Source organism: Salmo salar, chromosome 05 (genome assembly GCF_965601325.2).
Source record: "Salmo salar chromosome 05, fSalSal1, whole genome shotgun sequence".
In the NCBI taxonomy this organism is placed as follows: domain Eukaryota; kingdom Metazoa; phylum Chordata; class Actinopteri; order Salmoniformes; family Salmonidae; genus Salmo; species Salmo salar.
Window position 1 is genome coordinate 13,007,951 of NC_138295.1, and position 12,984 is coordinate 13,020,934.

Here is a 12,984-nt window from a genome sequence, read left to right on the forward strand (position 1 = left end):
AGAGAGACAAAGAGAAAGAGGGAGAGAGAGAGAAAAAGAAGAGAGAGAGAGAGAAGAGGAGAGGATAGGGCTTTGTTGTTGAAAGTTTGAAGAGTTGTGTGTTTTTGTGGCAGATGGAGAGGGTTGCATAAGAGGATAAAATGGGGAAACGTCTGCAGGCTAAAACCATTCAGAGACACAACACACACACACACACACACACACACACACACACACACACACACACACACACACACACACACACACACACACACACACACACACACACACACACACACACACACACACACACACAACCTGGCACCACTTCCTTCTCTCTCCTCTAGGATCTGATTCATAGGGACATCCTGTACTATAAGGGCCTAACACCACCTCTCTCTCCTCTAGGATCTGATTCATAGGGACATCCTGTACTATAAGGGCCTAACACCACCTCTCTCTCCTCTAGGATCTGATTCGTAGGGACATCCTGTACTATAAGGGCCTAACACCACCTCTCTCTCCTCTAGGATCTGATTCATAGGGACATCCTGTACTATAAGGGCCTAACACCACCTCTCTCTCCTCTAGGATCTGATTCATAGGGACATCCTGTACTATAAGGGCCTAACACCACCTCTCTCTCCTCTAGGATCTGATTCATAGGGACATCCTGTACTATAAGGGCCTAACACCACCTCTCTCTCCTCTAGGATCTGATTCGTAGGGACATCCTGTACTATAAGGGCCTAACACCACCTCTCTCTCCTCTAGGATCTGATTCATAGGGACATCCTGTACTATAAGGGCCTAACACCACCTCTCTCTCCTCTAGGATCTGATTCATAGGGACATCCTGTACTATAAGGGCCTAACACCACCTCTCTCTCCTCTAGGATCTGATTCATAGGGACATCCTGTACTATAAGGGCCTAACACCACCTCTCTCTCCTCTAGGATCTGATTCATAGGGACATCCTGTACTATAAGGGCCTAACACCACCTCTCTCTCCTCTAGGATCTGATTCATAGGGACATCCTGTACTATAAGGGCCTAACACCACCTCTCTCTCCTCTAGGATCTGATTCATAGGGACATCCTGTACTATAAGGGCCTAACACCACCTCTCTCTCCTCTAGGATCTGATTCGTAGGGACATCCTGTACTATAAGGGCCTAACACCACCTCTCTCTCCTCTAGGATCTGATTCGTAGGGACATCCTGTACTATAAGGGCCTAACACCACCTCTCTCTCCTCTAGGATCTGATTCATAGGGACATCCTGTACTATAAGGGCCTGACACCACCTCTCTCTCCTCTAGGATCTGATTCATAGGGACATCCTGTACTATAAGGGCCTAACACCACCTCTCTCTCCTCTAGGATCTGATTCATAAGGACATCCTGTACTATAAGGGCCTAACACCACCTCTCTCTCCTCTAGGATCTGATTCATAGGGACATCCTGTACTATAAGGGCCTAGCACCACCTCTCTCTCCAGGATCTGATTCGTAGGGACATCCTGTACTATAAGGGCCTAACACCACCTCTCTCTCCTCTAGGATCTGATTCATAGGGACATCCTGTACTATAAGGGCCTAACACCACCTCTCTCTCCTCTAGGATCTGATTCGTAGGGACATCCTGTACTATAAGGGCCTAACACCACCTCTCTCTCCTCTAGGATCTGATTCATAGGGACATCCTGTACTATAAGGGCCTAACACCACCTCTCTCTCCTCTAGGATCTGATTCATAGGGACATCCTGTACTATAAGGGCCTAACACCACCTCTCTCTCCTCTAGGATCTGATTCATAGGGACATCCTGTACTATAAGGGCCTAACACCACCTCTCTCTCCTCTAGGATCTGATTCATAGGGACATCCTGTACTATAAGGGCCTAACACCACCTCTCTCTCCTCTAGGATCTGATTCATAGGGACATCCTGTACTATAAGGGCCTAACACCACCTCTCTCTCCTCTAGGATCTGATTCATAGGGACATCCTGTACTATAAGGGCCTAACACCACCTCTCTCTCCTCTAGGATCTGATTCGTAGGGACATCCTGTACTATAAGGGCCTAACACCACCTCTCTCTCCTCTAGGATCTGATTCGTAGGGACATCCTGTACTATAAGGGCCTAACACCACCTCTCTCTCCTCTAGGATCTGATTCATAGGGACATCCTGTACTATAAGGGCCTAACACCACCTCTCTCTCCTCTAGGATCTGATTCATAGGGACATCCTGTACTATAAGGGCCTAACACCACCTCTCTCTCCTCTAGGATCTGATTCGTAGGGACATCCTGTACTATAAGGGCCGTATCGACATGGACCGTTATGACGTGCGGGACGCCATCGATGGTCGTGACGAAGACTTCAACGTGAGCGTGAAGAACGCGTTCAAATTGCACAACAAAGACAGCGAGGAGCTCCACATCTTCCTGTCCAAGAAACAGGAGGAGAAGCTACGATGGCTCAGGGCTTTCCACGAGGAGAGGAAGATGGTGCAGGAGGATGAGAAAATCGGTTAGCCACACACACACACACACACACACACACACACACACACACACACACACACACACACACACACCCACACACACACACCACACACACACACACACACACACACACACACACACACACACACACACACACACACACACACACACACACACACACCACTTATACGCATACACACACACCACTTATACTATACTCACACAAACATACACACACACAGCACTTATACTCACACAAACGCACACACACACACCACTTATACTCACACAAACAACCACAGACACACACCACTTATACTCACGCACACACACACACACAAACACACACACACACATACACACACACACCACTTATACTCACACTCACCTTCTTGATGTTTCTCAGTCACACATTCTTCACCTACTTGAGATGATGTCAAATGTTCATTTTACGTTGAACAAAGAGGGTCTATTCTATTCTATTCTATTTGTGTGCAGACGGTAGGCTTGCAGTCATGGTGTACACTCTGCATTAAGTCAAGGTTACCATAGAGCCTGTGTGTTTCAGGGTTTGAGATCTCGGAGTACCAGAAGCGTCAGGCAGCCCTGACTGTGAGGAAGGTGTCTAAACAGAAAGGTGAGACATCACGAAGATACCAGGTGATTCTCTCTCTCTCTCTTCTCTCTGACACTCTGTCTTCTCATCGCTGTTTACTTAACAAGCCTCACACACACTTTTACCTACGCCTCTCGTGCACACACACACACACCCCGTACATACACATCCGCACATCACTCTTTTACCGTAAATACACACCGCACATCACTCTTTTACCGTAAATACACACCGCACATCACTCTTTTACCGTAAATACACACCGCACATCACTCTTTTACCGTAAATACACACCGCACATCACTCTTTTACCGTAAATACACACCGCACATCACTCTTTTACCGTAAATACACGCCGCACATCACTCTTTTACCGTAAATACACACCGCACATCACTCTTTTACCGTAAATACACACCGCACATCACTCTTTTACCGTAAATACACGCCGCACATCACTCTTTTACCGTAAATACACACCGCACATCACTCTTTTACCGTAAATACACGCCGCACATCACTCTTTTACCGTAAATACACACCGCACATCACTCTTTTACCGTAAATACACACCGCACATCACTCTTTTACCGTAAATACACGCCGCACATCACTCTTTTACCGTAAATACACACCGCACATTACTCTTTTACCGTAAATACACGCCGCACATCACTCTTTTACCGTAAATACACGCCGCACATCACTCTTTTACCGTAAATACACGCCGCACATCACTCTTTTACCGTAAATACACACCGCACATCACTCTTTTACCGTAAATACACGCCGCACATCACTCTTTTACCGTAAATACACGCCGCACATCACTCTTTTACCGTAAATACACGCCGCACATCACTCTTTTACCGTAAATACACACCGCACATCACTCTTTTACCGTAAATACACGCCGCACATCACTCTTTTACCGTAAATACACACCGCACATCACTCTTTTACCGTAAATACACGCCGCACATCACTCTTTTACCGTAAATACACACCGCACATCACTCTTTTACCGTAAATACACATCCGCACATCACTCTTTTACCGTAAATACACGCCGCACATCACTCTTTTACCGTAAATACAAGCCGCACATCACTCTTTTACCATAAATACACACCGCACATCACTCTTTTACCGTAAATACACGCCGCACATCACTCTTTTACCGTAAATACACATCCGCACATCACTTTTTTACCATAAATACACGCCGCACATCACTCTTTTACCGTAAATACACACCGCACATCACTCTTTTACCGTAAATACACATCCGCACATCACTCTTTTACCGTAAATACACGCCGCACATCACTCTTTTACCGTAAATACAAGCCACACATCACTCTTTTACCATAAATACACACCGCACATCACTCTTTTACCGTAAATACACACCGCACATCACTCTTTTACCGTAAATACACACCGCACATCACTCTTTTACCGTAAATACACACCGCACATCACTCTTTTACCGTAAATACACACCGCACATCACTCTTTTACCTATGCCTCTCACCATGTGTGACCTGATCTTCGGCTTTCTGTTTACAAATCGATTTACAACCGTTCAAAAAGCGTCAAATCTAGTCACACATAGTTTTCCAGCAGAGACTTGTGAATCAAACAACTGCTAAACACCTATGAAAAGACAGAGGGTTTTATGCATGGTGAATATTAAAGAATATTTTTCATGAAGTGAAAATGCAGAAGGTGTAAAGAAGGCCAGTTGGATGTTGTTTGCCATTGTTGATGTGACGCGTGTTTTGTACCGTTAGACTCATCAACAGATGTGTGTGGTCTCTGTGAATGTTGTTTCTGTTTAGATGGCCCATTCCTCAGTCTAGGGGCTCTATTGGAATGAAATTGTCTATGGAAGAGAGATGTGCCATTTGTACCATATTTAGAAGCATAAAAAACAATTGGTCCCCTCCCCATTTTATTTCATTTAATAAAAAACCAAGTGTAGCCTACCCTCCCCTTAATTAAGGCTGGTTTCTAAGCATTGCATTTGTCCTGGCCATTAGCCAGGTAGCCTCTGGATACAGGGCTTTTAAATGGTCTACTGAGAGTGACGGTTTTTACCCTCATGCTTTTTCAATTGACATACCTGCATACTTCATTTAGCTTGTTCAGTAGGTTATCCATCCCCATTCTCAAAGAGCGCCCCTCGTTTGATTACCAAAGACACATTCCTCCAAACTATTCAGTCCTCCTATAATGCTTTATCAACGGCAGATTGTTTTGAGGATCTGCCTTGCACATAGGCAACGATACGATCGACAGTATCCTAGTATTTTGTATAGATGTGTCAGTGTTATGCGTAAAGACATTTAGACCTACCTGTGCACACAGTGCCATGGAACGAGAGATGCTCTTTATGACATTATGCTTCTGACCCCACCCTATTTATAAATATTGTTGCTGTTTAAAAAAATAAAGTTTTGTTTTCCGTTTCATATCAAGCCCTCTGTAGCGCTACCCTTACCAAGGCTGGTTCAACAGCGATGTGTCTTGTCTTTTTTATCCTGGCCTTGCAACGCAGCCCATCCATAAAAGGTGTTTCAATTTCCTATTCGTCAGAGTACCTTGAATTGAAAATATACTGGCACATCCAAAAACATACACCCATATGCTTACCTGCTTGCTTCCCTTCGCTTGTTCAAGTATCCATCCCCATCTCCAAAGAGCCCCTCTCCTCAGGTGACCAAAGACGCGCGCCTCCAAACTTATTTAAGTTGTTCAGTCCTATAACGCAGCATCAGCGGTAGTCCTAGGTTATATCTGGCTTATTGAGAACGTGCCTCACACATACAATACAATTTACGGTAACCTATAATGTTTTAGTTTAGGAGAATTGCGATGCGCTTGTAGGCTAGGCTTGTTGAAGCCAATTACAACAATTTTGACTGCCAACACTCCAAGTGTGGCTATTGAGCAAACACTGGATGTTTTCTAATTTACTGTTGCTATTAAGTTATTGTAGCCTATGCTATTTAATAAACTGTAGTATCAATATACTATCAACTGTAGTAGTATCAATATGCTAGCAACTGTAGTATCAATATACTATAAATTGTAGTAGTATCAATATACTATAAACTGTAGTATCAATATACTATGAACTGTAGTGTCAATATACTATAAACTGTATCAATATACTATAAACTGTAGTTGTATCAATATACTATAAACTGAAGTATCAATATACTATAAACTGTACTATCAATATACTATAAACTGTACTATCAATATACTATAAACTGCAGTAGTATCAATATGCTATAAACTGCAGTAGTATCAATATACTATAAACTGTAGTGTAAATATACAATAAACTGAAGTATCAATACACTATAAACTGTAGTAGTATCAATATACTACAAAGTGTAGTATCAATATACTATAAACTGCAGTAGTATCAATATACTATCAACTGTAGTATCAATTTACTATAAACTTTGGTATCAATATACCATAAACTGCGGTATCAATATACTATGAACTGTAGAATCAATATACTGTAAACTGTAGTAGTATCAATATACTATCAACTGTAGTATCAATATACTATCAACTTTAGTATAAAGATATTATAAACTGTGGCAGTATCAATATACTATAAACTGCAGTAGCAATATACTATAAACTGCAGTATCAATATACTATAAATTGTAGTAGTATCAATATACTATAAACTGTAGTATCAATATACTATGAACTGTAGTATCAATATACTATAAACTGTAGTATCAATATACTTTAAAGTGTAGTATCAATATACTATAAACTGTAGTAGTATCACAATACTTTCAACTGTAGTATCAATATACTATAAACTGTTGTATCAATATACTATAAACTGTAGTATCAATATACTATAAACTGTAGTATCAATATACTGTAAACTGTAGTAATATCAATATACTATAAACTTTAGTACTATCAATATACTATCAACTGTAGTATCAATATACTATCAACTGTACTAGTATCAATATACTATATACTCTAGTAGTATCAATATACTTTCAAACGTAGTATCAATATACTATCAACTGTAGTAGTATCAAAATACAATAAACTGTAGTGGTATCAATATACTATAAACGTAGTATCAATATACTATAAACTGTAGTAGTATCAATATATTATGGACCAGGAGGACAATATGCTGTGTCCCCAGCCGAATTGATGACAACGTAAAGACCGTCTATAACTTACAGAACTCGAGACAAATGCATGCAGTAGACTAAGTAATGGAACGCATGGATTGGCCAGTGAGTGGCCAGGCCCTAGTCACACCTACAGGTTGTTTATTCTTCAAAACCCCGCCCTTTCACACCACCGCCAGCGACTGCACTCATAATTCTGGCTGTGAAAATAATACAACTATTTTGGACACACCCCAAGACCTATAGCGCTACCGCCATCTCCAAGATTTACCACTGGGTTAGGCTTATTAAAATAGAGCCCTGGATGTGTCGCAGAACTGTACTGTTCTGTGTTTGGTTTGATGTCATGTTTCACAGTACTGTACTGTTCTGTGTTTGGTTTGATGTCATGTTTCACAGTACTGTACTGTTCTGTGTTTGTGTTACATCGTCGTTTGACAGTAACTGTGTGTATTACATCATGGTTTGACAGTAACTGTGTGTGTGTTACATCGTCGTTTGACAGTATCTGTGTGTGTAACATCGTAATTTGACAGTAACTGTGTGTGTATTACACGGTTGGCACAAGGTGAAGTACTGCTCTTGAATTTTCAGATTCATTGTTAGATATCATCTTGAGAAAGAGGGCCTTGTTTTTTGGACATGGTTTGAAAATGATAAAGGTATATCATTCATTAGAGTTTTGTTTACTGTAGAGATAATGCAACAAGATGCCATGGCAACTGATAAGAAATCAGAACTACTAGAATTACCAACGGCATTGGAGCATGTTGATCTTTACTCTCAAGGCTCTCCAAGATCTCCATAGAGAAACAGTGTCTATAATCAGTTAAAAATATGAAGAAGGACACTGGGTTTTTCAAGATGCCATGGCAACTTTTAAATTTTCCATCATCAAATATTGATTATTCACAGTTTTATATTGGCTGTGGAGTAGTTGTTGTAATGCTCATAGATCGTAGTCCAGCAGCTTTCTATTCTTATAAATATATTTTGAATGCTCTTACTTTGCGTAGTCTTAGGGTGCTATTCAATCAAACATGTAATCAGCAAAGACAGAATAACACTCTCCTTCGTCAATGGAAACGCCTGATTTCATATATGTGCTGGAAGAATGTTATTTCCCCGGTCCTCGTGTTTGCCTAATTCAAGGATTGTTTGAATAGCATCTCTAGTTCTCCCTTGTGTCATTACTAGAGCAGAGATGTGTATTTTCCATCCTCAAGCATCATCATATGATCATAATATTATATGCTACAATAGTAACACAGTGATGAACAACGTAGTGCATAGTTGTAGTTGCTTGTTTGTTGTGAAAGCATGACTAGATGTTGTGTACAATGTTCTGTTTCTGATCCAATACTAACCATGTTTCTCTGGCTATCTACTTCTCCACCCCTTTGCTTCTGCTCTTTGCCTCTTCCCCTACTCTGTTCCCTCCTTCCTGCCCCCTACTCTGTTCCCTCCTTCCTGCCCCCTACTCTGTTCCTCCTTCCTGCCCCCTACTCTGTTCCTCCTTCCTGCCCCCTACTCTGTTCCCTCCTTCCTGCCCCCTACTCTGTTCCTCCTTCCTGCCCCCTACTCTGTTCCCTCCTTCCTGCCCCCTACTCTGTTCCTCCTTCCTGCCCCTACTCTGTTCCTCCTTCCTGCCCCCTACTCTGCCTCTCCTTCCTGCCCCCTACTCTGTTCCTCCTTCCTGCCCCCTACTCTGTTCCTCCTTCCTGCCCCTACTCTGTTCCTCCTTCCTGCCCCCTACTCTGTTCCCTCCTTCCTGCCCCCTACTCTGTTCCCTCTTTCCTGCCCCCTACTCTGTTCCCTCCTTCCTGCCCCCTACTCTGTTCCTCCTTCCTGCCCCCTACTCTGTTCCTCCTTCCTGCCCCCTACTCTCCTCCCTCCTTCCTGCCCCCTACTCTGTTCCTCCTTCCTGCCCCCTACTCTGTTCCCTCCTTCCTGCCCCCTACTCTGTTCCTCCTTCCTGCCCCCTACTCTCCTCCCTCCTTCCTGCCCCCTACTCTGTTCCTCCTTCCTGCCCCCTACTCTCCTCCCTCCTTCCTGCCCCCTACTCTGTTCCCTCCTTCCTGCCCCCTACTCTGTTCCCTCCTTCCTGCCCCCTACTCTGTTCCTCCTTCCTGCCCCCTACTCTGTTCCTCCTTCCTGCCCCCTACTCTGCCTCTCCTTCCTGCCCCCCACTCTGCTCCTGCCTTCCAGGTGTGAACAGGTGCGTGCCCCCCTCCTATCCCTGGGACAGTATGACCTAGCAAAGGACTTGGCACATGCAGAGGTTTTTGAATTCAGTCAATCCAAACGAGGCCAGGCTCCTTTCTGGCACAACCATTTTACTAGATTAACACCTTTAAGAAATAGACAAACAGACCGTTTCCAAGGACCATCTATTGAAACACTCAAACTAAAATGTTTGGAAGATTACATCGTTGTCCTGTGAAAAATAATTGAAGACAAAAAAAAGAACTAGTGGAAGAAGGACCAATGATGTTTATTTGTGAGTTTCATTGTGAGTTGTCACCCAGGAGACTGGAGAACTATGGATTCTAACTTCTTCACTTCATTGTAACTGTTCATGGTTCTAAGTTCCAATGCTTCTCTCCTCCAGTGAACTGTACTGTACAGGAATCTACTACTACATCTCTCAACCCCACCATCGCCATCTGAATGTCCTGGATTCATGGAGATAGCTTTTATTTTGTTATTTTCAGGCTCTGGCGTTTTTCCATATTTGAAGTAAGCATATTTAATGTTCCTTTACCAGAACTAGTGAGTCCACCTACCTACAGTACAGTATGATTGTGTAGATGACAGGTGTTTTGTTGTGTTGATGTGTGTGTCTGTGAGGATTATGTTGTGAGTGTGCACTGTAATGATGAGGCTGAGGCTGAAATGGCATCCTATTCCCTATATAGTGGGGTAGGTAGGGTGCCACTTTGACTGACAGGAGAGCTGTTGGCCGGTTCTAATGTTTCTCAGAAGTTCTGTCGTCAGCATCACTGATGACTGTCCCATTAAAGACTGGTCAGACCATCTCTCTTTCTCTCTCTCTCTCTCTCTCTCTCTCTCTCTCTCTCTCTCTCTCGCTCTATCTTCTCTCTCTCTCTCTCTCTCTCTCTCTCTCTCTCTCTCGCTCTATCTTCTCTCTCTCTCTCTCGCTCTCTCTATCTTCTCTCTCTCTCTCTCTCTCTCTCTCTCTCTCTCTCTCTCTCTCGCTCTATCTTCTCTCTCTCTCTCTCTCTCTCTCTCTCTCTCTCCTCTCTCTTTCTTTACCCTCTGTCTCTCTCTCTTCTCTCTTTCTTTCTTTACCCTCTGTCTCTCTCTCTTCTCTCTTTCTTTACCCTCTTGTCTCTCTCTCTCTCTCTCTTCTCTCTCTCTTTCTTTACCCTCTGTCTCTCTATCTCTTCTATTTCTTTACCTTCTGTCTATCTCTCTCTCATTCTCACTCTCTCTCACTCTCTATTCACTCTGTCTATTTCTCTCTCTGTGCTGTCTGTCTTTCTCTATTCCCTCTCTTTCTCTCTCTTTACCATCTGTCTCCTCTCTATCTCCCTCTCTCTCTCCCTCCCTCCCTCTCTCTTTCTCTCTTCTCAATCCCCATTCCCCTCTATATCTATCTTATCTCTCTCTTCCCCTCTCTGTCTCTCTTTTCCCTCTTATCTCAGTTGTCTCCCTCTTTCTGTTCCCTCCTATCTGACTATGTTTTTGTTTAATGAGGTTGGACATCTAGTTAGATGTCTGACATTATCCATGATATTACGGCAGGTCAGGGAAGTAATCAATAGCCGTAACATCAATACAACATTTACATTTTCTACTACGCACCAAACACTGTTGACAGGGTATAATCATTGCGTCCATCCACAGAGGCTGGCTGTTGGGTCATGTTCCTGTCTGTCTGACGACTAAGCTGTAGACCAGTAGAATGTCTGTCTGTCTCACCTGTCTGCCTGAGTACTGAGCTGTAGACAGGTAGAATGCCTGTCTGTCTGTGTACTGAGCTGTAGACAGGTAGAATGCCTGTCTGTCTGAGTACTGAGCTGTAGACAGGTAGAATGCCTGTCTGTCTGAGTACTGAGCTGTAGACAGGTAGAATGTCTGTCTGTCTGAGTACTGAGCTGTAGACAGGTAGAATGCCTGTCTGTCTGTGTACTGAGCTGTAGACAGGTAGAATGCCTGTCTGTCTGAGCACTGAGCTGTAGACAGGTAGAATGCCTGTCTGTCTGAGTACTGAGCTGTAGACAGGTAGAATGTCTGTCTGTCTGAGTACTGAGCTGTAGACAGGTAGAATGCCTGTCTGTCTGTGTACTGAGCTGTAGACAGGTAGAATGCCTGTCTGTCTGAGTACTGAGCTGTAGACAGGTAGAATGCCTGTCTGTCTGAGTACTGAGCTGTAGACAGGCTGTCAACCAGGGGAGGCTGCTGAGGGGAGGACGGCTCATAATAATGGCTGGAATGGAGTCAATGGACTGGTATCAAACACATCAAAGACGTGGTTTCCATGGTTTCCATGTGTTTGATACCAGTCCATTGACTCTATTCCAGCCATTATTATGAGCCGTCCTCCCCTCAGCAGCCTCCACTGATATCAACTGTTGTCGGGTTTCATTTCAAGTTCTGATGTGGCTTAGTTGGTAGAGCATGGTGCATGTAATGCCAGGGTCGTGGGTTTGACTCCCTCGGGGAACCAGTATGAAAATGTAAGTCGCTCTGTATAAGAGTTTTTTAAGAGTTTTTTAAAGATTTTTTAAGGGTGAGAATGTTGTAAACTAGAGAGAAATAACCACTGGATGTCTTTGTTTTCCTGTTTCAAAGTTAGAATTTAAGTTAATCAAATCTGGAATATTAATGATCAAATCTGCCATATTAGTTATAAAATCTGTCATATTAATTATCAACTCTGTCATATTAATAGAAGCGATGTTCATACTTAGACACAAATACAGAAACAGATTTTTTATCAGATGATACCAGTTGATGGAAATCAGATACAGTATGCCAACTTGTGCAATGTGATATATCATTGTATCTACAATACTCACGACAAAACAATTATATAAAACAATTATTATATAGTTTTATGTCATTTGTTTGCCTTCTCATAGGCCCTATATAAATTAATTATTGAAGAAGAAATAATTTAGATTTTATTTGTACGGTGTGTAATTTATGTTTTTTTATTTCAGTAAAACAAAAGTGGATAAAAGGATGATTTGATTCCTGGTATCTCTAGAAAGTGTTCCTAGAATGATTGCTTTAGATCAAGGGTGGCCAACCCTCCTCCTGGAGCGATACCTTCCTCCTGGAGAGATACCCTCCTCCTGGAGAGATACCTTCCTCCTGGAGAGATACCCTCCTCCTGGAGAGATACCCTCCTCCTGGAGAGATACCCTCCTAACGGAGAGATACCCTCCTCCTGGAGAGATACCCTCCCGCAGGATTTTATTCCAACCCTGCACCTACACACCAGACTCTACTAACCAGCTGGTCCCCAAGACCTTGATTATCTTGAATCAGGTGTGTTAGAGCAGGGCTGGAACAAAAGCCTGCAAGAGGCTATCTCTGATCTAACTGTGCCCTAACAAAATTGCATCCCAAATGGCACCCTATACCGTATACAGTGCACTACTTTTGACCAGTGCCCATGGTCAAAAGTAGGGAATAGGGTGCCATTTGGG

General features: G+C 43.0%; 1 protein-coding gene across 1 annotated transcript in view; it reads left to right on the plus strand.

The window, feature by feature from the left end:
* The window catches only part of LOC106604273 (uncharacterized), a 104,138-nt gene extending 91,622 nt beyond the window's left edge, over positions 1-12,516 (plus strand). The window contains 4 exon segments of the mRNA XM_082975048.1: positions 2,276-2,519; positions 3,063-3,131; positions 9,512-9,541; positions 9,544-12,516. Of these exon segments, the coding sequence (XP_082831174.1) occupies positions 2,276-2,519; positions 3,063-3,131; positions 9,512-9,541; positions 9,544-9,746 (546 nt within the window). The 3' untranslated portion in view covers positions 9,747-12,516.
* Positions 12,517-12,984: the final 468 nt, after the last annotated feature.